Raw genomic sequence first — 24,796 nt, 5'->3', positions numbered from 1 at the left:
AGAAGAACAGAGAGATGGAGAAGATGAACCTGCAGTTAGAGGAACCTGCAAGAACAGAGATGGAGAAGATGAACCTGCAGCTAGAGGAGAAGAACAGAGAGATGGAGAAGATGAACCTGCAGTTAGAGGAGAAGAACAGAGAGATGGAGAAGATGAACCTGCAGCTAGAGGAGAAGAACAGAGAGATGGAGAAGATGAACCTGCAGCTAGAGGAGAAGAACAGAGAGATGAAGAAGACAACACAACACAAAACTGGTGAGTATAGCAGCATAGATTGTGTACATGGTTTCTATCTAGAGGCCCTACAGACCACTCAGACAGATTTATTTTTAAGAAAATAATTTAAAGAAAAAATGATTTTAAAAAGGAGTAAAAGCATACAGGTGGCTGAAGTGTGTCTTCTACGCATTGCAGGCGGTTATCGTATCTGACACTATCCTAAGAAGCTAGGGTAGTTAGTAAGTAATAAAGTATTCATTATGACTAATGGCGGTTGATGCAAAAGCAGATAACAATTAAAAAATAGTCATGACTTCACTCAAAGAACAGTATGATGTAGCATAAGCCTTTACAGCTCAAGGTATCACAATGCATTATAAAGCTTCTTATGAATTGTGATAATGGCAATATGGGCATTGATGATAAGGCTACACTACCGGTCAAAAGTTTTATTTTTCAATTGGGTTTAAGTTTGGAGACTGTGCTGGCCACTTCATGTTTTCAAGGTAGTTCTGGCTTGGACTTGGGTCATTAAATTGCTGTAGGATGAACCCCTGATCAACTAGGCGCATACCAGAGGGTACTGCATGGCACTAGCCTGACGTCGTCATACTCAATTCTAGTCATTTGAGTCAATTCATTGGATTTGAACTACTTGAATGTCAGTAAAAAAACTGGAAAATTGGGGTGTTCTAAAGCTTTTGATGGGTAGTGTACTGTATGTCCAGAGGGCTTTTTCCACTATATGACCAAATAGAAAGTCTTTGAAAAATGGTACATAACCTGTCATAATGACACTGTCATTCAAAACAGCCCTGTTACTAGCACTGGACAAAATGTGTGAATTACATCAGTGCAACTCTTGTTCCGTTCAAAAGTGACGAGGGCTTCTTTACTCCTTATGCTTTCCTTCTCCGTTGCTCTGAGCCCTCGGAAAATGTAGCAGAAAATAACACATGGTTTGACATGTAGTGCCGTTTAACATTATACTCCTTCATGACCAAAATGCATTTGTTGTACAGTAAACACATCAGTTTACTACTTGATGTTGATGGCAATGTAAACAAATACTTGTCAGTCCAAAAAAGTCCAAAGTGATCAGTATAACTGTATTGTGAACCCATTTAAATTGTAACTGTATTTAAATACAGTTACATGTGTGTGATGTCTGTATGCTACTGTATTTAAATACAGTTACTCATAGTTTGTATTTTAAACTTGTAATCACGCTATTTGTTGCATAGTAAACACATCGGTTTACTACTTGATGTTGATGGCAATGTACACAAATACTTGTCAGTCCATTCCAACTGGAACTGCCACGTTTCTTTGATTATCAGCGAGAGATGGAAGCGATTTTTTGCCGGGAGTTTCCCTGACCAATTCTCATACCATGAGAAGTAAAATCATCTGGTCTGATTACATTCTAAATATTGCATTACTACTGCCACAGTGCTTACATTTATGTACAGAAACGTCCTACAATGTAAAATGAATTGGAAGTAAAATCAAGTCATTTTCATCTTTTTACCATGTTGCCAGGCATGGGCAGTATTTCTAATACATGTATTTAAAATATGTATTTCAAATACAAAATACTATTTTGTAATTGAAACACTTGAAGCGAAAACTATCATTAACTTGTTCAGAAAATTGAAATAGTCTGGCGAGGTGGGGCCACAGGTTGGCACATTCCCGGGATGGACCTGCTGTGTCTTCATCCATTGTTTCGTCCATGGTTTCGTCTCTTATCTAAATCTGACCATGGAGTTGACTTTGGCGGAAAGCTGAAGGTGATTGCTGATAGGCTGTCCCAATCAGTGGCACCTGCACAATCCAATCACGTTTGAGAGGGAAACAACAAATTGAGGGTTTCCAAGATTTTTCTTTTTCCTTTTTTTTAGAAGTAGTAACGGGTACTCACGGTTATGGATAGAAATGTAGTGGAGTAAAGAGTGCAATATTTGCCTCTCAAATGTACTTGAGTAAAGTCATGAGTACTCCCCAAAAATGATACTCGAGTAAAGTACAGATCCCTCAAAATTGTACTCAAGTACTGTACTCAAGTAAATGTACTCTGTTACTGTCCGGCTCTGGTCATACTGTACGTATTATTACTGTGAATGTATGTGTGTGCGTGTGTATCTGTTTATGCACATGTGTGCATATGGAATGGGTTAACATGACCCCTGGAGGCAAACATACGGAAAAATTGGTCATCCTAGGCCCTACGGTTCTCAAGATATTCACAGAAAACTCTGTTGGTGTACGGCCACTAAATGTACACATAAATCATTTTATTGTAAGGCCCCCCATGAATGAAAGTTCACGAAACTTGGCATGCATTCGGAGGGTGTCATAATGATCCTACACTTCCAATTTCGTGCAGTTTTGACTATGTTAGGTCACAGATACCTGCGATTACAACACCTCATTTTTACTTTTTTGTGTTTAACTAGGTGGCGCTATACATGAAATGATGGAATGGGTTGACTTGAGATCAACATACAAAAAAAAGGTGGTCCTCCTAAACCCTACGGTTGTCGAGATATTCACAGAAAACTGTGTCTGCCCTACCCTCCTTTCGGGGGGTTCAGTCCAGCGGGGGGGCTACCGATCAAAACGAAAAACGATGGTTCCATGCTATCCATGTGGGGTTACATGCCCACCAAGTTTCGTGTACCCTGGTCTTTCATTGTCCTGGGAATCATTGACGGAAATTTGGCCATGCGAAAAAGAAAGAAAATTAAAAAATCTGACTTAACCTTCGCAGCGCGGCGGTCATTATAAATATGGACATATAAGAGAGTAGGCAAGGTAATATAAAAAAAAAACTATAGAAAAAACTATATATTAACTATATTAAGAAAAGGTATAAGTGTGGCCACAATCCGGCTGTGGCATGGAGGGAGGGGTTATGCATATGTGCTAATATAGCACATAGCAACAGTGAAACAGTGAAAACAGTAAAACAGTGGCTAAAAGGACAGCTAAACATGGACAGACAGTATCCAAACATGGAGAGGGTCTTCCCTTTAGACATTGAACACAGAGAAGTCTATCTCTCCTCTTCCCTTAAGTGAAGCATTGAACACAGAGAAGTCTATCTCTCCTCTTCCCTTAAGTGAAGCATTGAACACAGAGAAGTCTATTTCTCCTCTTCCCTTAAGTGAAGCATTGAACACAGAGAAGTCTATCTCTCCTCTTCCCTTAAGTGAAGCATTGAACAGTTCAGTGGCCCTGGGGACAAATGACTTCCTCAGTCTGTCTGTTGTGCAAGGCAGTGAGCGAAGTCTCCAGCTGATCAGGCTGTTCTGCTTTACAATAGTGCTGTGGAGTGGATGACACTCATTGTCCAAAATGTTCAGAGCCAGCTTTCCTTACCAGCCTTTCAAGTCGCCCCGCATCCTTCTTCTTTGTGCTTCCTCCCCAGCATACCCCTGCATAGAAGAGGACACTGGCAACAACAGACTGGTAGAACATCCTAGTAGACTTCTCTCATCTTCTCAAAGGAACTCTAGATCTCATTCAAAGTGACCATTGGGTCCTTGGTTACCTGTCTGACCAAGGCCCTTTGTCCCGGATTACTCAGTGTAGCTGCTCCCAAACTTATTCTTCTGGTCAGATTAAAACGTACGCTTCAACTGATGTTTGTCGTTTATTTTATTGACTTTCTTGGCAACTTCAAACACATTCAATCACCGTCAAACACTGTGAGAAACAAAATAAAGTACATTCTCACATGAGCATATTGTACATGAGCATGTTCTTGAATCCATGTTCATTCACATATTAATGGCCTTAGGAAACATTTGCACTATTGCATTACAATACAAACACGATGGCTATAACGATAAACTGCTTAATCTTTCCCTCTTTCTCTAGCCCACCTAACTCTCTGGGCAGCGTAGCACCAAAAGGACTGCATGCTCATTTTGCACTGCTATTAGTTAAGTGCGCCACATACTCGACGCACCCGACCTGTAGCGCGACAATGTGACGTCACAGAAGCGCCGTAACCATTTATACTCGCGCGTCGTGGTCACGACACTAGTTGCAATATTCTCCTGAACAGAGGTGTCGCTGTTGTGAAAAGATTAACGCTAACTATGTTACACAGCAGAAGAAGCTGCATTAAGAAACACTAGTAGCAGAGAATGTAAACAGGCTCTGCTATTAGCTAGCCTCTGTGATGGTACTTCAGACTTTGGTTGCTACTATTCACAACTACCACCATCATTATCATCTAGTTTCCAAGGTGTGCGCACAGGTAGATAGATAGATAGATAGATAGATAGATAGATAGATACTTTAGTCATCCCGAGGGAAATTTTAATAATTTAAACAGTTTAGTTAGCTGGCTGAGTTTGTGTTTGTGTTTTCCTGAAGTGGAAAGAGATTTTGTTCAGGCCTTAATAGATATCCTTTGTTTGAAAATAAATCGTTTCTATTCTTTCCTCTTAATTCCATGTGTTGCAACTCTCGCTGGTAACTTTATTAACTTATCCAGCAAACTATTACAAATTCATGACTGTAACAAAACACTGCAACTCTCGCTTGCCCTCGAACTAGTCCATCTTCCTGTTTCCGCTTTGTGTGACTTCGTCTGAAAAAAAAAGGGAGTGGTCTACCTCCGCCACCTGGCTAAAATCCTGGCGCCAAAATCCTCTACGCCATTTTGAATCTCGTGGCTACCTGGCAAAATTTTGGCGTCCAGCAAGATTGTTGATCGCCACGATTAATGCTACCGGGTCGGGATGCGTCGGTATGTAGAACACCTTAGGCTGATCACATGACCACAGTAACTTAAATGAAATGCAGCTCACTAGTTTGACCTGTAGGTGTCACTATTTCTGCAGCCCTTGTAAAACAAAACTCACATAGGCAAATTATTATTAATATTTACATTACATTATTGTAATAAAAAAAAAAAAAAGACCCATGTTTGTTTTCAGCGACAGCTACACTCAGTGAGGCTGAGTGGCCAGATCTAGGAAGACTGTTGGTTGTTCCAAACTTTTCCATTTGAGAATGATGAAAGCTACTGTGCTCTTGGGCACTTCCAATGCTGCAGAAGTATTTATGTACCCTTCCCCAGATCTGTGTCTTCACACAACCCTGTCTCACAGGTCTATGGACAATTCTGTCAACCTTGTGGCTTGGTTTTACTCTGACATACTACATCAACTGTGAGACCTTATATAAAGAGATGTGTGCCTCTCCTAATAATGTCCAATGAATTAATTTAGGCACAGGTGGATTTTTTTCTCTTTGGGGGAGGGGGGGGGATTCACAAAATTGTTTGCATATTTAACATGTTTCATTCACTCCTTGCAACACTGCATTTCGGTCATGCTATTACTGAAAGAGATGTGCATGTCGGTTATGTATCCACCTGCTGCCTGCAGCCTTCCTCCAAAACTCCAAATCTGCTCCAAAGATTATGTTCCTTGGACACAATTTCCCTATTGTGTATCAACAACAATCAATAACAGTTATAATGTGATGTGTTACAGTTTTTTTTCTGAATGCTTAAACACAGCTGTGATTCTTATAGCACAATTCCTAAAACTATTACAGTTTTTTCTGAATGCTTAAACACAACCGTGATTCTTATAGCACAATTTCTAAAACTATTAATACTTATAGCAAAACCACTCACTGAGTGGTTTTGTGTTTTGAAACACTGCTTTGCACTCAGTTTGCAATTTTGTAACACACACTTTGCACAACTGTAGGCACAATTCACTGCACAGCACTCTTTTTGCAGAACTGTAAACACAACTCACTGCTTTACACTAAATTTCCAAATGATCAACACACTCCTGGCAAATCATACACATTATGGCTATTATTTACACTATTTTGCCAACTCTCTGGCACACTTTCTCATGTGAAAACTGTTTTAGATAATTAGTTCACTTTGCAATCAGCCTAAGCACTATAAATAAGCCACAGGTAATGTACAATGGGTACAATGGAGGGAGCAGGAAGAGTGAGAAGAGAAAGAAAAAGCCCTTTTACAGACAAAAAAAAAAGTCTCATGTGGGGATATTGTCATGTCAGGCCTGGATACGTCATTCCAGAATATATTTTTCCCAGTGCCTTGGACTAGGACATTGCATGTGATGTAGACAGAATTTTGAGAGAGACGACCCGATGTACACTGATTTGTTTTGTCTCAGTGAAATTGCTATTTTGTGTTTTGACTTGGAAAAACACACTTTTGTTTGTTTTGATGTGTGTAAATAAACACCAATACTTGAAGTTTGGATCCCTGTATGTTTACAGAACTACAGTATGACAAAAGTATGATCTCAAACTGACATAGTCTACCTTGTGCACAGAGAAAGCAAAAGCCAGATGTGTTTTTTATTCAGACCATCAGTGTGTTGTTGGCACATTGTGTGCTTACTATTGTGATGGCTTGTGTTTACTGTTTGATCTGAAAAGCCATTTTTACTGAAGGTGTGAAGAGTTAAGCAAGGTGTGTTAGCTTTTGCAAGAGAACTACAATGTTTTGCTGATTGGGTGAGAGGTTTTGCCATTTGTGTGTAGAGTTTTGCAAAAAAAGCCATAGTTACAAAAAATGTGCTTAAGCAATCAGAAAAAACTGTAATCAGAACATTTCTTCTCACAATTTGACAAACTAGGCTATTTAACTAGCCCACTAGCTTACAAGACTCAGTGGCAGTGTGCAGTAACTCATTGTGTAGGCTATGTGTAGGATGTATTTCATACACAATTTGGCAACCTGAAAAAATGAATGGATCTGTGATTTTCAAATGAAGTTTGATGCAAATTCCAAATTCCCGAAATAAATAACAAAACGGGGGGGCGACTGGAGATGACCTTGAAATACGGAAGAACACCTTCCGTGTTGGCAGGTATGGAAGAAGGATGCACCAGATTGCAAGTGTAATAACAAAGGGTCTGAATACTTGTAAATGGAATATTTTAGTCTTTTATTTTTTATAATTTACAAAACACTCCAAACACCTGCTTTTTAGCATTGTGCAGACTGATGAGGAAAAAAGATGAGTTTGAAACATAACAAAATGTGGAAAACTGGAAAGGGTCTGAAAACTTTCTGGTTGCACTGTATATATGAACATATATAATCCTAACCATAACCACACTGTTGTCATCCCCCTTTCAAAATAAGCCAAATAGCCATCAAAAGACCCCTGCAATAACATCACAACCCAACACTAATGATTACATGTATGTAAGCCACTGTCAATACTGATCGCAGTATCTAATTCTCAGTATTTCCTTACTTCAGTATAGTACCCCTTATTATTAAGGTTATATTTTCAGTGTGGTTTGTCTGTGCACAGGATTATGGGAAACTATCAGCCAGATGTTAAGTAGTAAACTTTTGTGGAAAGGTGTAGGATAAGCCACAGATTAACATTTTATATGTTTGAGCTGATCTGACTCATGCAGCGCTGCACAGATCTGGATGTCCATACCAAAGTCGAACTCATGCCTTTTCCCATTTCAATAAACTATGTAGAAATACAGAAATGAAAAAATTTAGAAAGACAGAAATAAATACATGAAAAATACAGACATAAACAAAGCAATGAATAAATAAGTATGTAATAAATATGCAGCTGATCATAAATTGCTGATAAGCTGATTATTCTATTTAATAGCACTGGTGCACAGGGTCATATACCCCCATCCCCCCGCCCACCTCCGAACATCTGCCATGAGTCTGATGTAATCTCTCTTCCTAATGTGTTTCAGATGATCTCCGCATAGTGCTGCTGGGGAAGACTGGAGTTGGGAAGAGCTCTACAGGAAACACCATCTTAGGGAGAGACGTTTTTGAGGCAGAAGCATCTGCTAAATCGGTTACTAAGACATGTGAGAGAGAGACAGCTGAAGTCAATGGGAGGCAGATTATAGTGATTGACACTCCAGGGCTGTTTGATACTGAGCTTGATAATGAGGAGACCCAGAGAGAACTCACTAATTGCATCTCACTGGTATTACCAGGCCCACATGTGTTCCTCTTGCTGATAGCAATTAATCGGTTTACTCAAGAGGAGAGACAAGCAGTAGACATCATTAAAAGGACTTTTGGTGAAAACAGCATCAAGTATACTATTGTGCTCTTCACTAGAGGAGATGATCTGGACAAGTCCATTGAAGAGTTTTTGGGGAAATCTCGTCTTACAAACATAATTGAACAGTGTGGTAAGAGATACCATGTGTTTGACAACAAGACCAGAGACCGCACTCAGGTTTCTACTCTCCTGGATAAGATTGACATCATGGTGGCAGCAAATAGAGGAGGCTGTTACACTCTCCAGCAAATGGAGATAATGATGAAGAAGAAAGAAGAGTTGAAAAGTGAAAAAGAAGATACAAAGGAAGACAAAGACAGACCTAAAGGTACATTGTGCATTTATTATGCATTTTTATTAACAAAGACAGACCTAAAGGTACATTGTGCATTTATTATGCATTTTTATTAACAAAGACAGACCTAAAGGTACATTGTGCATTTATTATGCATTTTTATTAACAAAGACAGACCTAAAGGTACATTGTGCATTTATTATGCATTTTTATTAACAAAGACTGATTCATTCATTCAATTCTTTATTTCAGACTTCATTGCTGGGTCCATAGCATAGTAACATGTTAAGAGAGAATAAATAGATAATAAAAAAAGACAAGACAAAACAAAACAAAAAAGGATTCAGACATTTTCTCCAATGTTTCCTTAGGGAGTACCTCAGGGATCATAATACCATTACCTGAGCTATCCAGGCGACACATCAAGTTCAAGTAGTTTTATTGTCATGTACTCATAAAATGAATTATAAGTAATGAAATTATTATGCTCCAAAGCCAGCTCAACTTAAAAGAATGAATTAAAAGTAGTAATTAAGAAGGTGTATTCTGTGTGTGTGTGTGTGTGGGGGTTGATGAAAAGGGGAATGAAATGGTGTGTATGTGTGTGGGGAGGGGGTATGTTGTGTGTCTGGGTGGGGGTTCTGAGGTTTGAGGTTGATTAGCTATGGGGAAGAGAATTACAGTTCAGCATCCTGGTGGCTTGTGGATAGAAGCTGTCTCTGTATCTGCTGGTAGAAGTCCGCATACTCTTTTACCTTCTACCAGATGGTAGGAGGGTGAAGACACTATGGCTGGGATGACTGGGGTCAGCGAGGGTCATGATCCATGCCACAAGCCTTGTTATTATCCAGCAAAGAGATAGCATCTAAAATTTCATCAGGTTTAATTACAATATTCTCACTTGAGTCAATCGGCACGTTTTCATGCCGGGAATAAACCGTTTTGAATCAGTTTATTGCCCAAATTCTGTTTATGTCAATATTCCGTTTAACCTGTTTACAAGCAAGTAGAATGTCACATTTTGAGCATATTCCTGTTTACATAGCAATCGACATTATTCCGATAGGCACCCAACGTCATGATGTAAATCTCCACTGGTGGAATTCCCTCTTTTGGCTGAATAATACAACGTCTTCAGGGTCTTTATTTTTATTTATTTATTTATTTTTTCACGTTTATTTGACGGGGACAATGCACAATATATAATTGGGCCAGATTATAGCCACAAGGCTAATTTACATCTGTTGTCCCTGGACAGGAGTTGATGTTATAAATCAAATTAAAAGACAAAATGTAGAGTAAATGACCCAAACACACCAGTGATATATACAGAGTAATAAAACTGAGTAATGAGAAGGGAAAAAAAACATGAAATAAGATGAAAATAAACACAGAGACAAGAATCAATGACTAGAAATGTTCACAATGTTGGTTTGCTTTTAAGTATATATACTCTTTTGATCCCGTGAGGGAAATTTGGTCTCTGCATTAATCCCAATCGGTGAATTAGTGAAACACACTCAGCACACAGTGAACAGTGAGGTGAAGCACACACTAATCCCGGCGCAGTGAGCTGCCTGCTACAGCGGTGCTCGGGGAGCAGTGAGGGGTTAGGTGCCTTGCTCAAGGGCACTTCAGCCGTGCCTACTGGTCGGGGTTTGAACCGGCAACCCTACGGTTACAAGTCCGAAGCACTAACCAGTAGGCTGAACATCATCTGCAGAACACAAGTTTTGTGAAGAACTGACAAAGTTTAGTTTAATTTTCGATAAAATCTGTTTTAGTGAGCATGCAGTCCAAGAGCAGTCCAGAAAAGCTAGCTATCTCACTCAAGTTTACGGCAAAGCAAGATGGCAAACTATCAGAACATTGACTCTCATTCCAAACAGTCCATCACTCATCACTCCTCTTCACGATGTCACATGTTGTGTATTCACATTATTATCTCTCTCACACCAGGGTCGGTGCAAGAGAGAAGGTGTCAGTTTTGATGTTGATGTGATGTATGGTTTGTTTGGCTGGAAAGACCAGTATTTAAGTCTTAGAGAGGTTTAGATGAAGGTGGATATGTCAGAGGGCAAGACTGTGAGATGCAGATATCTAGGCATGACACTCACTGCGCCAGGATTAGTGTGTGCTTCACCTCACTGTGTGCTCACTGTGTGCTCCGTGTGTTTCACTAATTCACGGATTGGGATAAATGCAGAGACCAAATTTCCCTCACGGGATCAAAAAAGTATATATACAGACAGGTCATCTGCTGTAGTTGGTTCAAAGAGAAACACAGTAACCTGTTTAAATACATGCCGTACCGATAGCTAGGTTCACATAGTGGAGAATGGTATTTAAACAGGTTACTGTGTTTCTCTTTGAACCAACTACAGGACATGGGAACCCAACTGCAGGACATGAGAACCCAACAGCAGGACATGGGAACCCAACTGCAGGACCTGAGAACCCAACAGCAGGACCTGAGAACCCAACAGCAGGAACAAGAGGCAGAAGCAGCAAAAGGAAGATGAAATATAAAAATAAAGCTAAGGGAGGAAAGAGCTGAGCATAGATGAAAGATATGGAGATGGTGAGTATGACATAACAATATTTTATTTTTTCATGTGTATGTTGTAGTGTGTAGAAACCGTCACAGTGTCCACTACATGAATCTAGCTACTGTTTCTGTTAAACAGCCTACTGTTTATTTTGGACGGCACGTCCCCTAACGGAAATTAACCGTTTTACTATGACAGATTATACAACAATTGGGTTCTATGGAACTATTTATTTGTTTCTGATTGGCCGAGAGACGTTCCATGAGTTGGAATATCCCTGGACATTTCAACTCAGACTTTGCACAGCTAATAATAAATCACTCCGCGATACAATGCGAAGATTTGACACAATGTTCTCATCCCAGCTCTCCACTATTTTAAGCAATGGGTTACTCCTTAGCAAACCATAATCGAAACAGTGCTTCACCACATCTGTGGATTAAGCTACAGTCAACTCAATGTAAGTAAGATAAACGAAAGGATGCTAATTGTTCTCAGCATTGCCAGCATTGTGTATAATATGATTGTCACTTGGAGGAGACTTGTAGATAACTAACGTTAGCATAGTTAGCTAACCGCTGCTAACGTGCTAGCATCGTGTCAGAAAAACATATGGGGTTGTGCACAGTAGTGTAACATTTATTCACCATCAATTAATAAAGTTGAGTGGTTCTGCAATGTAGGCTATGTTCTCGCCTCGGCCTGCGTTAGCTACAAGCCGAACAACACCGATGGGAATATCCATGACCAACCCCACTCTCACTTTCGTTTTGCTTAACCCTCTATACCCGTGGCGGCCGCCGGCGTCCGTTCTGTATTCTCCTGTAACGCCGCCGACGGCATAAATTTAAAGAGACATCTGCTACAGTATAACCTTCATACATGAAATAATACAGCGTTAGTGGATAAATAAACACCAGACTTTTATTTTTGACACACTTAAATGGCTAGGTCGCTATTGACTTTTTCTCCGGTATTTTTGAGTTTAGCCTGTTGACTGACCGGGTTGAGGACTTACGGTGCCTCTGAGTTATGGCTTCTAACAAGCGGCCCGTCTTTTCTCATTAGATGAGATGGTATTGATGTGCATCCACCATGTTTTGATGTAAGTGACGATCATATTGATGTAAGAAATTGACAAAATAAAACATGAAAGTGTAATAAATTTAACGTTAGCATCCTCCCCGCTTGTCATGACTGACTTAGCTGCCTCTCTGGCATAAAAAAAAAATGTATGGCTGTCACTGTGAAAGTCAGTTTGAGTTTAGCTAGCACCAGCAAAATATAGGCATAATTCAATGATGGGTCATGGCCTAATTAACAATAAAGTTTATGATAAACCCATGCCAGGTTTAGTTGCAGTTATATCACATTAACATTACCCCTTCTGGCATGTACAGTAAAGCTAACATTATCGTTATCCCACTTACAGATAGTTATTGCAAACTACTACTTATGTATGTCTCTAAATGAGTTTTTGTTGACTAATAACCAAAGCGAGAACCACCGTTGTGTTTTCGCTTATGGATGTCAGGAAAATGTATTTGTATACAAGTAGGCCAATGTCTCACATCTTCGTTGATTACAAAAAAGCCTGCTAATTTGCTACCTTCACTGATGTAACGCTAACGTTAGTCTGAGACTCGTGAATGTTAGCACACACAGGATAGGTTGAAGGTTAGTGAACGAGTGCAACAGGTTCATTATCATCAACTGATCAAGTTTAGATAAATTATATAACATGATGTGCATATAAAACAAAACGTAAATCCATGTCAGGATTAACAGTCCCTGTTGTTGGTGACATGCTTATCAAATGAGTCACGATTTCATACGCTATGCTTCATGGCCTACGTTAGTTCATATCCTCATCATTTTTTAGCTGTAAGGCTCACTGTCCAGCTAAATCCAAAATAAGTGCAAGATATGCCAGTCTATTTCAATGAAATCAGTACTCATATAGTATCGTGGTTTCCCAGCTTCTAATACAGAAATATGTGAACCATATTTATAACTTTTGTTAGTGAAAACCTTTGAGACTGTAAGTGAGTAGGCCTATGGCTGTCTATAGGAAACATAATTATAATTTTTAATGGATTAAATTTGAACCATGGGTTTTCATTAGATTTTTAGGGTTAAAAATGTTTCCATGACCATCTGTTTTTTTCCACTGTTTTCATGGGTAACCAAGAAAACCATGGTTTATCACTATAGACCCTTTCAGCAATAAAAACAAAAACAATGCTTGAACGTTCTATTTGGGCCCCAACCTACTTCCTCTGCATTGAGATAACATATGGAATGTTAAAAAGGAAGTCTTGTGGGGCCAACTATGATGCTGATAATGGAACTCTCTTGAAAGGGTCCATAGTTAGTCAAGTCATTTATTTATATAATATTATTAATAAGTCATAACAATAAGACCATACATCTACACAAAGGCCATACATCTACACAAACTAAGTGTGATTATTTGTGGCAAGACGGCATTAGTAGCAGCAACAAGAAAATAGATAAGATAAATAAAAATAAATAAGAAAAATAAAACGAGACCAAAAAGATCATTCTGGATTAAAAGCAAGTGAGATTGTTATTGTAGGGGAGGATTTGATATGTGGAGGGAGGGTATTCCAGAGCTTTGGAGCAGCTACAGAAAAAGCTCGGTCGCCACGGGTTTTAAGGCGTGTACGTGGGACAGCAAGCAGTATTTGGTCTTGTGACCTGAGTGACCTGGTAGTGAAGTGTGGTGGAAGAAGTTCAGAGATGTAAGGTGGGGCTAAACCTTTAAAGGCTTTAAAAACAATTCTGAATTTGACAGGAAGCCAGTGTAGCTGAGCTAAAATTGGTGTTATGTGATCACTCTTTTTGGTGTTGGTAAGGAGCCTAGCAGCAGTGTTTTGTACAAGCTGGAGTTTATTTAGATTTGATTGTGACATGCCAGTGTACAGAGAATTGCAGTAGTCTAAACGGGAGGAGATGAAGGCATGGATAACGGTTTCAAGATCAGTTGCGGACAGAATGGGTTTCAGCTTGGCTATGGTTCTTTATTGGTAGAAACTGACTTTGACTACACTGCTGACTTGTTAAAATTCAAGGAGGCATTTAGCTGAACGCCCAGGTTGTTGACTAGCCCATGCAGGTTAGGTGAGAGAGGACCAAGTGCATTGCCTAGGTTGGCGACAGAGGAGGGGGAACCAAATATAATTATTTCTGTTTTGCTTTCATTTAATTGCAAAAACTAAGCACCATGCCCCACAGGTGCGCTGCTAGAAAATTTGGGCCCTCGGTGGGCTCCCTGTCAGCGCTGGGCCCTTAGAATCGTCCTTATTATCATTTACATAATATATATATTTTCTTTTTTCAGTTCTGCTTTGGGCACCCAAATGGCCAGCAGCGGCACTGCCTTATATAGACAGATGTGTGCCTCTCCTAGTAATGTCCAATTAATTAATTTAGGTGGACTCCAAACAAGTTGTACAAGCATCTCAAGGACCACTGATAGAAGTAGGATGCACCAGAGCTCAACTACAAACGCCATAACAAAGGGTCTGAATACTTATGTAAATGGAATATTTCAGTATTTACATTTTTTTTATAGATTTACAAAACACTCATAACACCTGCTTTTTGTGGAGTATTGTGTGTAGATCGATGAATTGAGTCTGAAAAATAACAAAATGTGGAAAACTTGAATGGGTCTAAACACGTTCTGGTTGCACTGTAGTGTTAAAATCTCTTGATATCTGTCTGGTGCTGGTTTCTGGTTGGTGCTGGCAAGTCTTTGCATGGGGGCAGGGTCCCGGGTTCTCCGTGCAACAGTGAAATTAGGTCAGAAAAGTTGTTGTGTAGCAAGCTTCTCAGAACACTTCATCAATATAGTTTGAATGATGCTTCAATTTCATACAACAGTTTAGTTTATACAGTTTATTTGTATTGTTAATCTACATTATCGTCGTGTAAAATAATGAAACATTATCATGGCTACTCCACGATATGGATGCAACCATGTTAAAATGATTCATTTATAGGTTGAGTCGGGTTCGGTTTGCTGTTTAATCCATATTTTATTGGGTCGAGTGGGCAGGAGGGTGAGGGTCATAAAAATCCCGACCCGCGCATCGCTATTAGACTAGACTAGCCCAAAAAAGGAAAGATCCACATCCATATCTAGGTTATTAAGGATCTAGGTTATGAGTTAGGGAATCTCCTGGGATTTTCTGTTAGTTTATGCAAAACACATAAAGTTACAGTTGTATGGCAGGACATATATAACTGTTGGTACGTAAATACTACTTGTATACAAATGAAGACATATGATTGCTCGTAAATGATGTATTATTGTTTTAGAGCCATATGGTCCATGTATTATCATTAGGACAGATAAGAATCCTAATGGGTCTCCCCCTCCCCTAGAAAAGACTATGCCAGTGCAGCAGAAAACACACTTCTCCAGCATGCATCGATCTGACGGACTTGGCCTGTACCAATGGGAGGATTCTAAAAGCTGGTAACTGATATCTGCACAACGCTGTAATGAGTGAAATATCATTGAAGAGTTCTAAACCCGAAGGAATGTGGCACCTCTACAAGAAGTGCAGGAAATACACCTGCCTGGGAGATAACAGGAGACGTGAGCACGGAGGCCTCAGACTGCTGGAAGAATGTGCTGAGTGGTTGAAACTGACGGACACCTTAATGAGCTCGACAAGATCATTTAAAATGGGATTTTACATTCTAGATCGGTTGAGATACATGTTCATGTAAAATGTTGTTGAACAATGTGTGAACATCACCTAAACCAAATCCAACTCCTTAACCATACATTTCAGTTAACAGAGTGCTAACAGACAGTCTTAAGAAGACTATCAAAGTAAATAAAACACTTTGTAAACAGTAATGATGTTTTTCCCTCATTTAGTCATTTGTGGATTTGTACTTGTGTTTTTCTGTTCTACCATCATTTGAATTCAATGTTTATTATATTTCATTTTTTTCTCTGATTTATGGTTGCAGGGAGGCATTCTTTATCTTTTTGAGGTTTTTTTTCTTGCTTTAGTTGCTCCCATCTACTGATACTCATTACCCCTGGAAATATGTGCTGAAGAAATATGATAATGAATTTGTGCTGAAGAAATATAATAATGAATTTGCAAAACATGATAAAGCTTTACCTGCAGATATGCGTGACAACACTGGAGAGACGTGCGTTGCTTGAAAGTGAACTCAAAAAATATTATCCAAGATGGTGGAACTAGCTCTAAAATGGCAGTATTTCTGTATTAAAACATATGTTTGTTTATTTGGTGCCCTTATATTTTGTACATGTTAGCGAGGAATACGCACTATTAAATCTAAAAATATTTTTTGTAACCAAGACATACGTCTGTGCTTATTTATGACTTATTTGCAAGCCACCTACTTTGTGTTTTTCTCAGTCCAGGGTGGCGTTATGTAATCTCTGCTCTCTCACTAATGAATGGGATTAGATTAGAATTAGATTGGAATTAGATTAGAACAGCCCTTCTCTGATTGGACCAGAAGAACCGGGAGCTGTGGATTATTGCAAAACAAATAACAGGCTCTAGGTGGAGGTAGAAGTGCAGGGTTTTTTTAGGTCGGAGCATAGTGTCGGTTTCAGTGAATATGATCAAAAAAATCTTGCCAACTGCAGCTTTAAGTAACTCATTTAAAATGTTGTTGTATGCTTTTTATTAGTTTTCATTGGTGCACATGGCTGTAAACACACACACACACTCAAGGCCGTAGGCAATGAGGCCAATGACACTGTTGACAGCATCCCCCTAATGAGGCCCCAGCCTGCAACAGGGGCCTATTGCACAAAAGCAGAATTAAGACATCCGGGATAAGTTACTGAGCTGCGCTCATTGAATCCAAAACAAGAGCGTACAGGCTTAATTGGTTGCACAACGAGCAAGCCAGGATGAGCAGACACGGATTCATCAAGCCGGGTGAAACCTATCCTGGATAAGTGCGCGCTCACGGCTCCCTCAAATAGACCCCGCCACCAATCACAGATTCACTGATTCACCATGGCAACTAGAGCGGCTTCATTGCTTCTTCTACGGTGTGAAGTAGGTAGATAGCCTTCTCACAACAGCAACAAACAGCAACACCTCTGTTAAGGAGAATATTGCAATTAGTGCCGCGACCACCACGCGTGAAATGGTTAGGCACTTCCGTGGCGTCACGTTGTCGCATGACAGGTTTAAATAATGACAGTGGGTCTAGGTATATGTGATAATGTGTAGTGGGCAGTGGAAAAATTATTGGTTTCCGTTTGTGGTGACTGCTGACTGAGTTAAGGGATGAGATTAAATAGATCCTGGAACTTAGCCTGGTCTGGAGCAGGCTAGCTCCACAGAATAAATCGCCATGGTAACTTATACCATAACATATCCTGTTGCCCCCTATCCCGCATTTGTGCAACTGGATCACGGATAAATTGAGCCAGGATAACCAAGATATCCCGGCTTAATCCCTTATCCTAGTTTTGTGCAACGGGCCCCTGGTTTGAGATTTCAGAGCGCAGCATATGAGTCCTGAAGCACACCTAGTCTAGGCTGCTCCAGAGAGTCAGAATAAACAGCCATGCCAAGAAGAGGAGAAGAAGAATAAACTAGACTGTTAAGTGAGAATTTGTCACACTAAATAAACTGTTATGCCAAGGGTTTAGATTAAAGTGTTTAATTTATAGCTATAGCAGGCTACTAGCAAGAATGTGGGTTGATTGTCAATTGCTAACAATAACAAACCAATACTTTCTATCAGGCATGAACACCTGATAATAGCTCTCCTTGTAGCCTATAAGTGTACAAATACACACACACACACACACACACACACACACACACACACATCATTTTAAAATGTGCTGCCTCAAGGTAACATTGAACCATAACGGTAAAAAAATGGACTAATTCCAATTGTTAAGAATAAAAGCTAAGCTAAGCTTATTAACTTAAAATACCTATCTTTATAACTTAACACTAGAACAAAAAGATATATCTGGTTTTCAATGTATTGCAAGTCTCATACTTAACAAAAATCACATTTTAAATTCCCCAAGGCAACATTGTACCATTACGAAATGAAAATAAATATTTTACAGATATGAAGTTATAATGATTAATACATATAAATTATCATATGAAATCATCAAAATCACTGTTATTTACAAGTTAAAAGCCATATAAATCTCCTCAAACATTCTCAGGTATGCAAATACACAAACAAGCATCTACATACATCCATGGGTTTGCACATGTACATGCATGCACACTGATGCACACACACACATTACAACATCCATGCATGCCCACTGATGCACACACACATAACAACACCCACTTTCCCTATGAGACCTGCTTCTGTCTTTTTGGATTTGTTTTGAAAGATAAACCCACTGTAGCAAGTGGAGGATCAATCAGGCCTCAAACCTGGGCAAGTCTGCAGCTTGGATAACATAGAAATGGTATGGTATGATCAGGGCACATACTCAACCATAGTGATGTCATGGATGTTGGCATGGTAATTAGGGCACATACTCAACCATAATGATGCCATGGATGTTGGCATGGTAGTCAGGGCACATACTCAATCATAGTGATGCCATGGATGTTGGTGTGGAACATACTCAACCATAATGATGCCATGGATGTTGGCATGGTAGTCAGGGCACATACTCAACCATAGTGATGCCATGGATGTTGGCATGGTAGTCAGGGCACATACTCAACCATAGTGATGCCATGGATGTTGGCATGGTAGTCAGGGAACCATAGTGATGCCATGGATGTTGGCATGGTAGTCAGGGCACATACTCAACCATAGTGATGCCATGGATATTGGCATGGTAGTCAGGGCACATACTCAACCATAGTGATGCCATGGATGTTGGCATGGTAGGCAGGGAACCATAGTGATGCCATGGATGTTGGCATGGTACATGCTCAACCATAGTTATGCCATGGATGTTGGCATGGTACATACTCAATCATAGTGACGCCATGGATGTTGGCATGGTAGTCAGGGCACATACTCAATCATAGTGACGCCATTCTGTAAAACTTCATGAAGCACAATCATGCACTTCACACATGCAGGTGCCCCTTGTCCATCCATCCATCCACCATACAACAGCACAGGGTGCCTCACTAATGCATCTGCATGTGTTGACCTCCTAATGGCCTACAGTGTAGGCTATGCTTATGTCCATGTGTTATCCTCCTAATGGCCTAGGCTATGTTTATATGTGTTAACCTTCTAATGGCCTAGGCTATGTTTATATGTGTTAACCTTCTAATGGCCTAGGCTATGTTGATGTCCATGTGTTCACCTCCTAATGGCCTAGGCTATGTTTATATGTGTTAACCTTCTTATGGCCTAGGCTATGTTTATATGTGTTAACCTTCTAATGGCCTAGGCTATGTTGATGTCCATGGGGTGAAGACAATCAGACATCTCACTCTCTGGAACTTTCCACAGAGGGAGGCTTCAGGGACACAGAAGAATGAAGAGCATCATATTCTCACAGCACATATGCATCAAACTAAACATTTCATTACAATTTATAATATATAAATATACCACACTCTTGCACCTTGTAGTGGTGCTTGACCTTAATACAGCCCTCAGAAGTGTTAAGATGGAAACTATTAAAATTATAATAAAATAAATAAATACAATTATTATAATCTTAGTTTTCCCCCAAATACTTATCAACAGCAATGTCATGAGTGACTATGAAATAACTATCACAATTACAATTAAATAATCTTAATTTGCCCCCAAATACCTATCGACAACAATGTCATGAGTGACTATGAAATAACGATCACAATTACAATTATTATAATCTTAATTTGCCATAATTTTCTGTTGTGGTGGTGGTGTGTACAAGTATGTGTGTGTGTTTGTATGTGTGAGCTGGATGGTGTTGAGTTTCTGGTGGTCTGATGATGATGGTGGTGGTGGTGGTGTGTGTGTGTGTGTGTGTGTGTGTGTGTGTAGATCTCTAGATGAGCTGGATGGTGTGGAGACTCTGGTGGTCTGATGGTGGTGTTGGTGGTGGGGTGTGTGTGTGTGTGTGTGTGTGTGTGTGTGTGTGTGTGTGTGTGTGTGTGTGTGTGCGTGTAGATCTCTAGATGAGCTGGATGGTGTGGAGACTCTGGTGGTCTGATGGTGGTGTTGGTGGTGGGGGGGGCATCATGTAGCGGACTCTCTTCCAGAAGCGTGAGGTGGGGCAGTTTGCTCCTCGCACTCCCATCTCCCACCTGAGGGGGGCGCTCTTCTTCAGCAGCAGCTGCAGCCCAGGGGCCATCTGTGCCTGTGAGAGTGTGTGTGTGTGCAGGCCAGGGGCCATCTGTGCCGGTGAGAGTGTGTGTGTGTGCAGGCCAGGGGCCATCTGTGCCTGTGAGAGTGTGTGTGTGTGCAGCCCAGGGGCCATCTGTGCCTGTGAGAGTGTGTGTGTGTGCAGGCCAGGGGCCATCTGTGCCTGTGAGAGTGTGTGTGTGTGCAGGTGTGTGTGTGAGAGTGTGTGTGTGTACAGGTGTGTGTGTGCAGGTGTGTGTGTGTGCAGGTGTGTGTGTGTGTGTGATGGTGTGTGTGTGTGCAGGTGTGTGTGTGTGTGCCCCTCCCCCACCTGCACCATGATGACACTCATGTCCTCCTGCACCAGAGAGCGGTGGAGCCCCATCTGCCAATCAAACTGCTCCAGGGGCGGGGCCACCACCTGCGCCCCACCTGACGCCACTGTTGTCATGACAACGAGGAGTCGCCGGCTGAGGCGCATGCACCTCTCCACCTGCTCTGCCTGATCTGGTGATGTCATAAAGAGGGGCGGGGTCAGAGAGAGACATGGCAACCAATCACATCACTAATCTCGTCAGATTGATTGATCCAGTTGTGCCGTGGTCCCTGTGCAGAGATCAGGCAACAGAAATCACAGGCCCAAATAGTTCTGTGCAAAAATCGACGCCATTGGTTGTAACTTTCTCCTTTCTTTAACGTGCCAGAATTATTTAGCTAGTTAGCTCAGTGAAGACAGGCAAAAAGCACAACAAATGACATTCCCACACTCACACACACACACACACACTCACACACACACACACACACACACACTCACACACACACACACTCACACACACACACACACACACACACACACACACACACACACACACACACACACACACACACACACACACTCACCTTCTCCAGGTAGGTCGTCTCTTCCGTGAATGAAGAGTTTGTAGCCGCACTGGTCTTCCAGAACCGCTGGCAAGCTGGAGTTGAGGAACACTGAGAGAGCGTCTTCACACACACACTCCGTTATAGCGTCCCCGCACACACAATCCCTCGGATACACCACGTACGCGTCATACACCTTACCGTCTGAAACAAACACACACACACACACACACACACCATTAGAACATCCCCACACAAACACTCCCTCAGATACACCACGTACGCGTCATACACCTTACTGTCTGAAACAAACACACACACACACACACACACACACACACACTCCATTAGAACATCCTCCCACACACACTCCCTTAGAATATCCACACACACACATATACTCCCTAAGAACATCTACACTCACACACACACACACGTATGCATCATCTTATCTTACTAGCCAATATATAACTGTAGTTCGAGTTTTACCTTTAGTCCTTCACACACACACAGAGTTTTACCTTCAGTCCTTCACACACACAGAGTTTTACCTTCAGTCCTTCGAGCTGATCGGAAGAGAAGAGTGAGATCGATTGCAAACCATCTCACTGCCATGGCAACCAAGAGGAGGAAAAGCAGCACACCCGCACACACATGGACCACAGAGAGGAGGGACTCTGCAACACACACACACACACACACACACACGCATGCACACACACAGACACACACACACACATCTATTCACACTCACTTATAGACACACAAACACATACCAGAACCAGAGGGGTTAGGTGCCTTGCTCAAGGGCACGTCAGCCGTGCCTACTGGTTGGGGTTCGAACCGGCAACCCCCCGGTTACAAGTCCGAAGCGCTAGGCCACGGCTGCCCCAAAAATTATACAAACTTATATACACGCACACACACACATACATTTATTGACACACACTTAATAATAATAATAATAATAATAACAATAATCATAATAATAATAATAACTTGGACTTATATGGCGCCTTTCATGGTACCCAAGGCAGTTTAAGGCGAGACACTACAGGTGAACAGAGACACTACAGGTGAGAACAGAGACACTACAGGTGAATAGAGACACTACAGGTGAATAGAGACACTACAGGTGAATAGGATAACATTTTTAACAAGCAGATTTCACTATGAAATTTTCCCAGTTGATTACTTACATTAATATGAGAAAAAAAAAGTATTACAAGTTTTCTGTAATTTAATGTTTACATATTATGCAAATGATGCATTATCTAATTAAATATGCACTAATTTGCATACATTTAAAAACACGAAAACTGAGCATTTGATTGAGCCAGGTTCAAAATTATGTTTTCATGGTGTTCAGATATTAGATGGGGGGAAATTACAGAGGGGTTTATGGATATCTACTTTTGTAAATCAAAATCTTTAAAAAAAAATCTTTAAAAAAATTGTACCATGTTTTTAGGCATAAAATGTCATGTAAGTCAGGCTAGGAATAATCATATCAACAAACCCCTCTGTAAAAATCTTCTACATATAGTTAGGCATAAGTCTAGAAAGTTTGGTGTATGTAAGTGCTTCTGAAGTGGAGATTTCGTGCTCAGGGTGGGACTGGCCATCTGGGCATTTTCCCGGTGGGCCGACGCACCTTTTGGGCCGATAGAATAGGCTATATATAATTTAATTATTTTGGCCAACGATCGGCCCAAAGGAAGGACAATCAGCGGCCCATTGGTTACATTTCCATATTGACACTGGACTGATCCAATAACAGCTCACGTCAGACCCCACCCCTCCCATTTTGGCTCAGAGCCAGGATTCTGTGAGCGCATCAAAAGTTAATCGAAGTTGCCTGCACGAAATTGTGGCGGGTGCCGGTAGTGGTCAATCATGGAAGAAACTCGCACACCATTGTTTGCCATTGAAAAATAAATAAACAAAGTGTTTAATCCATCAACCAATGTGCTACCAAGTGAGGTGACAAACGTTTCGGTCCTCAGGGTGAGTGCCGGTAGTGACAATTGTGCAAAATTAACACCAATGTAGAAGCTTCAAAAATACAATATTGCAAGTAGGCTAGCATATGTCAGCAACATGTTGAAGTTCGCTGAGTTTGAACGAGGATGTAAGCAAGCATACAGAGCAAGGGACAGTGAGCAGGTGGAGAGTGCGAGCCTAGTTGAGGCTACATGATAAGAACTCAGTGATGGAGCAGATAGGCTGTGACATGCCATGCTGACGATGATGATTATGATGACTTATTAATTGCGATAATGTAATGATATGGTAGCATAATGATAACATAGTAAGGCCGTGCTGTGATTATAATAACAAATAGCGCAACTTAAATGTTCTAAATTAATGATTTGCAAACCCGGACAGCAAAATAGTGTCAAATCGACGTTAATTGTTGGTCAGATTGATCAGTTTCCATCAGACGCCCAAAATTCAACATCGATGGCATGGTGGTTGGTCTCTCAAAGTAGAGAAGGTTTCTATCTTGGAAGGGTTATCATGCCATGGGCTAAAAGACTGTAGACTGACGGAAATGTAGGCTACAAAACGTAAAGTCATGCACAAGCCAACTAAGCTGTAACCTAGACGATAGGCTACTGGAACTGGAAGACACTACAGATAATTAGTTCATGTAGCTGTAGCCTACTGTTCCAACATGTACCAGCAGTGTAGGTAGTATAGCCTACTGTTCCAAAATGTACCAGCAATGTAGGTAGGTAGTATAGCGTACAGGAATAAAATATTTCCAGCCCTGTTTATTTTGTGGTGTTTCAGTTGTCCTACAGTGATAACTGGTATAAATTACATTAATTAACATTAACATTATGCCACCGCTGTTTCATATGTCGTATGATGACTGGGGCATAGGGATGTGTTATGTATGTGTGGGTAAATTGGTGGAGGGGAATATGTCCAGTGTAATCTGTAGAGTAATGAATTTTGTGTGATTTCGGGCTGGCTGCGTGGACTGCGTTTGGAACTCCTTGAATGGACAAATCGCGCACAGCTGGTTAATTGAAAGATTGGGACGGTGGCGGGAACAACCCTTTTTATACGGGACGTCTCGATCTCCCAGGTGGCTCGGGAGGAGTGGCGTCATCGCGCTGCGACGGAGCAGGAGAAACGATATGACAACAATCCATCAGCAGCCCGATTGGTGGGAGAAGAGCATGTTTCCATGACAACAATCCATCAGCAGCCCGATTGGTGGGAGAAGAGCATGTTTCCATGACAACAATCCATCAGCAGCCCGATTGGTGGAGAAGAGCATGTTTACATGCCGACTATCCATCAGCAGCCCGATTGGTGGAGAAGAGCATGTTTACATGACAACAATCCATCAGCAGCCCGATTGGTGTGGGAGAAGAGCATGTTTCCATGCCGACTAAAGGGAAGTGCTTTCTCCTGCTTCTGTATGCTTG

The 24,796-nt window shown here is 40.9% G+C and overlaps 2 protein-coding genes across 3 annotated transcripts in view; one reads left to right on the top strand and one right to left on the bottom strand.

The window, feature by feature from the left end:
• The first annotated feature begins 222 nt into the window (after positions 1-222).
• LOC125291915 (GTPase IMAP family member 9-like) lies at positions 223-11,173 on the top strand. 2 transcript variants are annotated; one of them, XM_048238916.1, is made up of 3 exons: positions 223-255; positions 7,975-8,625; positions 11,019-11,173. In XM_048238916.1, the coding sequence occupies exons 1-3, from the start codon at positions 228-230 to the stop codon at positions 11,147-11,149; spliced, it is 810 nt and encodes a 269-aa protein (XP_048094873.1). In that variant the 5' UTR covers positions 223-227; the 3' UTR covers positions 11,150-11,173. The 2 variants fall into 2 exon arrangements, with proteins under 2 accessions (XP_048094873.1, XP_048094872.1); XM_048238915.1 differs by having other exon boundaries at positions 10,977-11,173.
• A 9,128-nt stretch (positions 11,174-20,301) lies between these two features.
• The window catches only part of il1rl1 (interleukin 1 receptor-like 1), an 11,909-nt gene continuing 7,414 nt past the window's right edge, over positions 20,302-24,796 (bottom strand). Inside the window, exons 8-11 of the mRNA XM_048239439.1 lie at positions 21,905-22,030; positions 21,375-21,557; positions 20,778-20,978; positions 20,302-20,477 (exon numbers count right to left, since the gene is read on the bottom strand). Of these exons, the coding sequence (XP_048095396.1) occupies positions 20,302-20,477; positions 20,778-20,978; positions 21,375-21,557; positions 21,905-22,030 (686 nt within the window). The remainder of the gene's footprint in view (positions 20,478-20,777; positions 20,979-21,374; positions 21,558-21,904; positions 22,031-24,796) is intronic.

This window comes from Alosa alosa, chromosome 3 (assembly GCF_017589495.1).
Source record: "Alosa alosa isolate M-15738 ecotype Scorff River chromosome 3, AALO_Geno_1.1, whole genome shotgun sequence".
Classification (NCBI taxonomy): Eukaryota; Metazoa; Chordata; class Actinopteri; order Clupeiformes; family Clupeidae; genus Alosa; species Alosa alosa.
The sequence above is the reverse complement of the archived record's forward strand: the minus strand, read 5'-3'. Positions and strand labels throughout refer to the sequence as shown.

Excerpts from the sequence above, each read along its gene's own strand:
- LOC125291915 (XM_048238915.1), top strand. The coding sequence starts at position 228 with ATGAAGAAGACAACACAACACAAAACTG. Across the intron at positions 256-7,974 it reads GACAACACAACACAAAACTG|ATGATCTCCGCATAGTGCTG; the intron begins GTGAGTATAGCA and ends AATGTGTTTCAG. Across the intron at positions 8,626-10,976 it reads AGACAAAGACAGACCTAAAG|GACATGGGAACCCAACTGCA; the intron begins GTACATTGTGCA and ends AACCAACTACAG.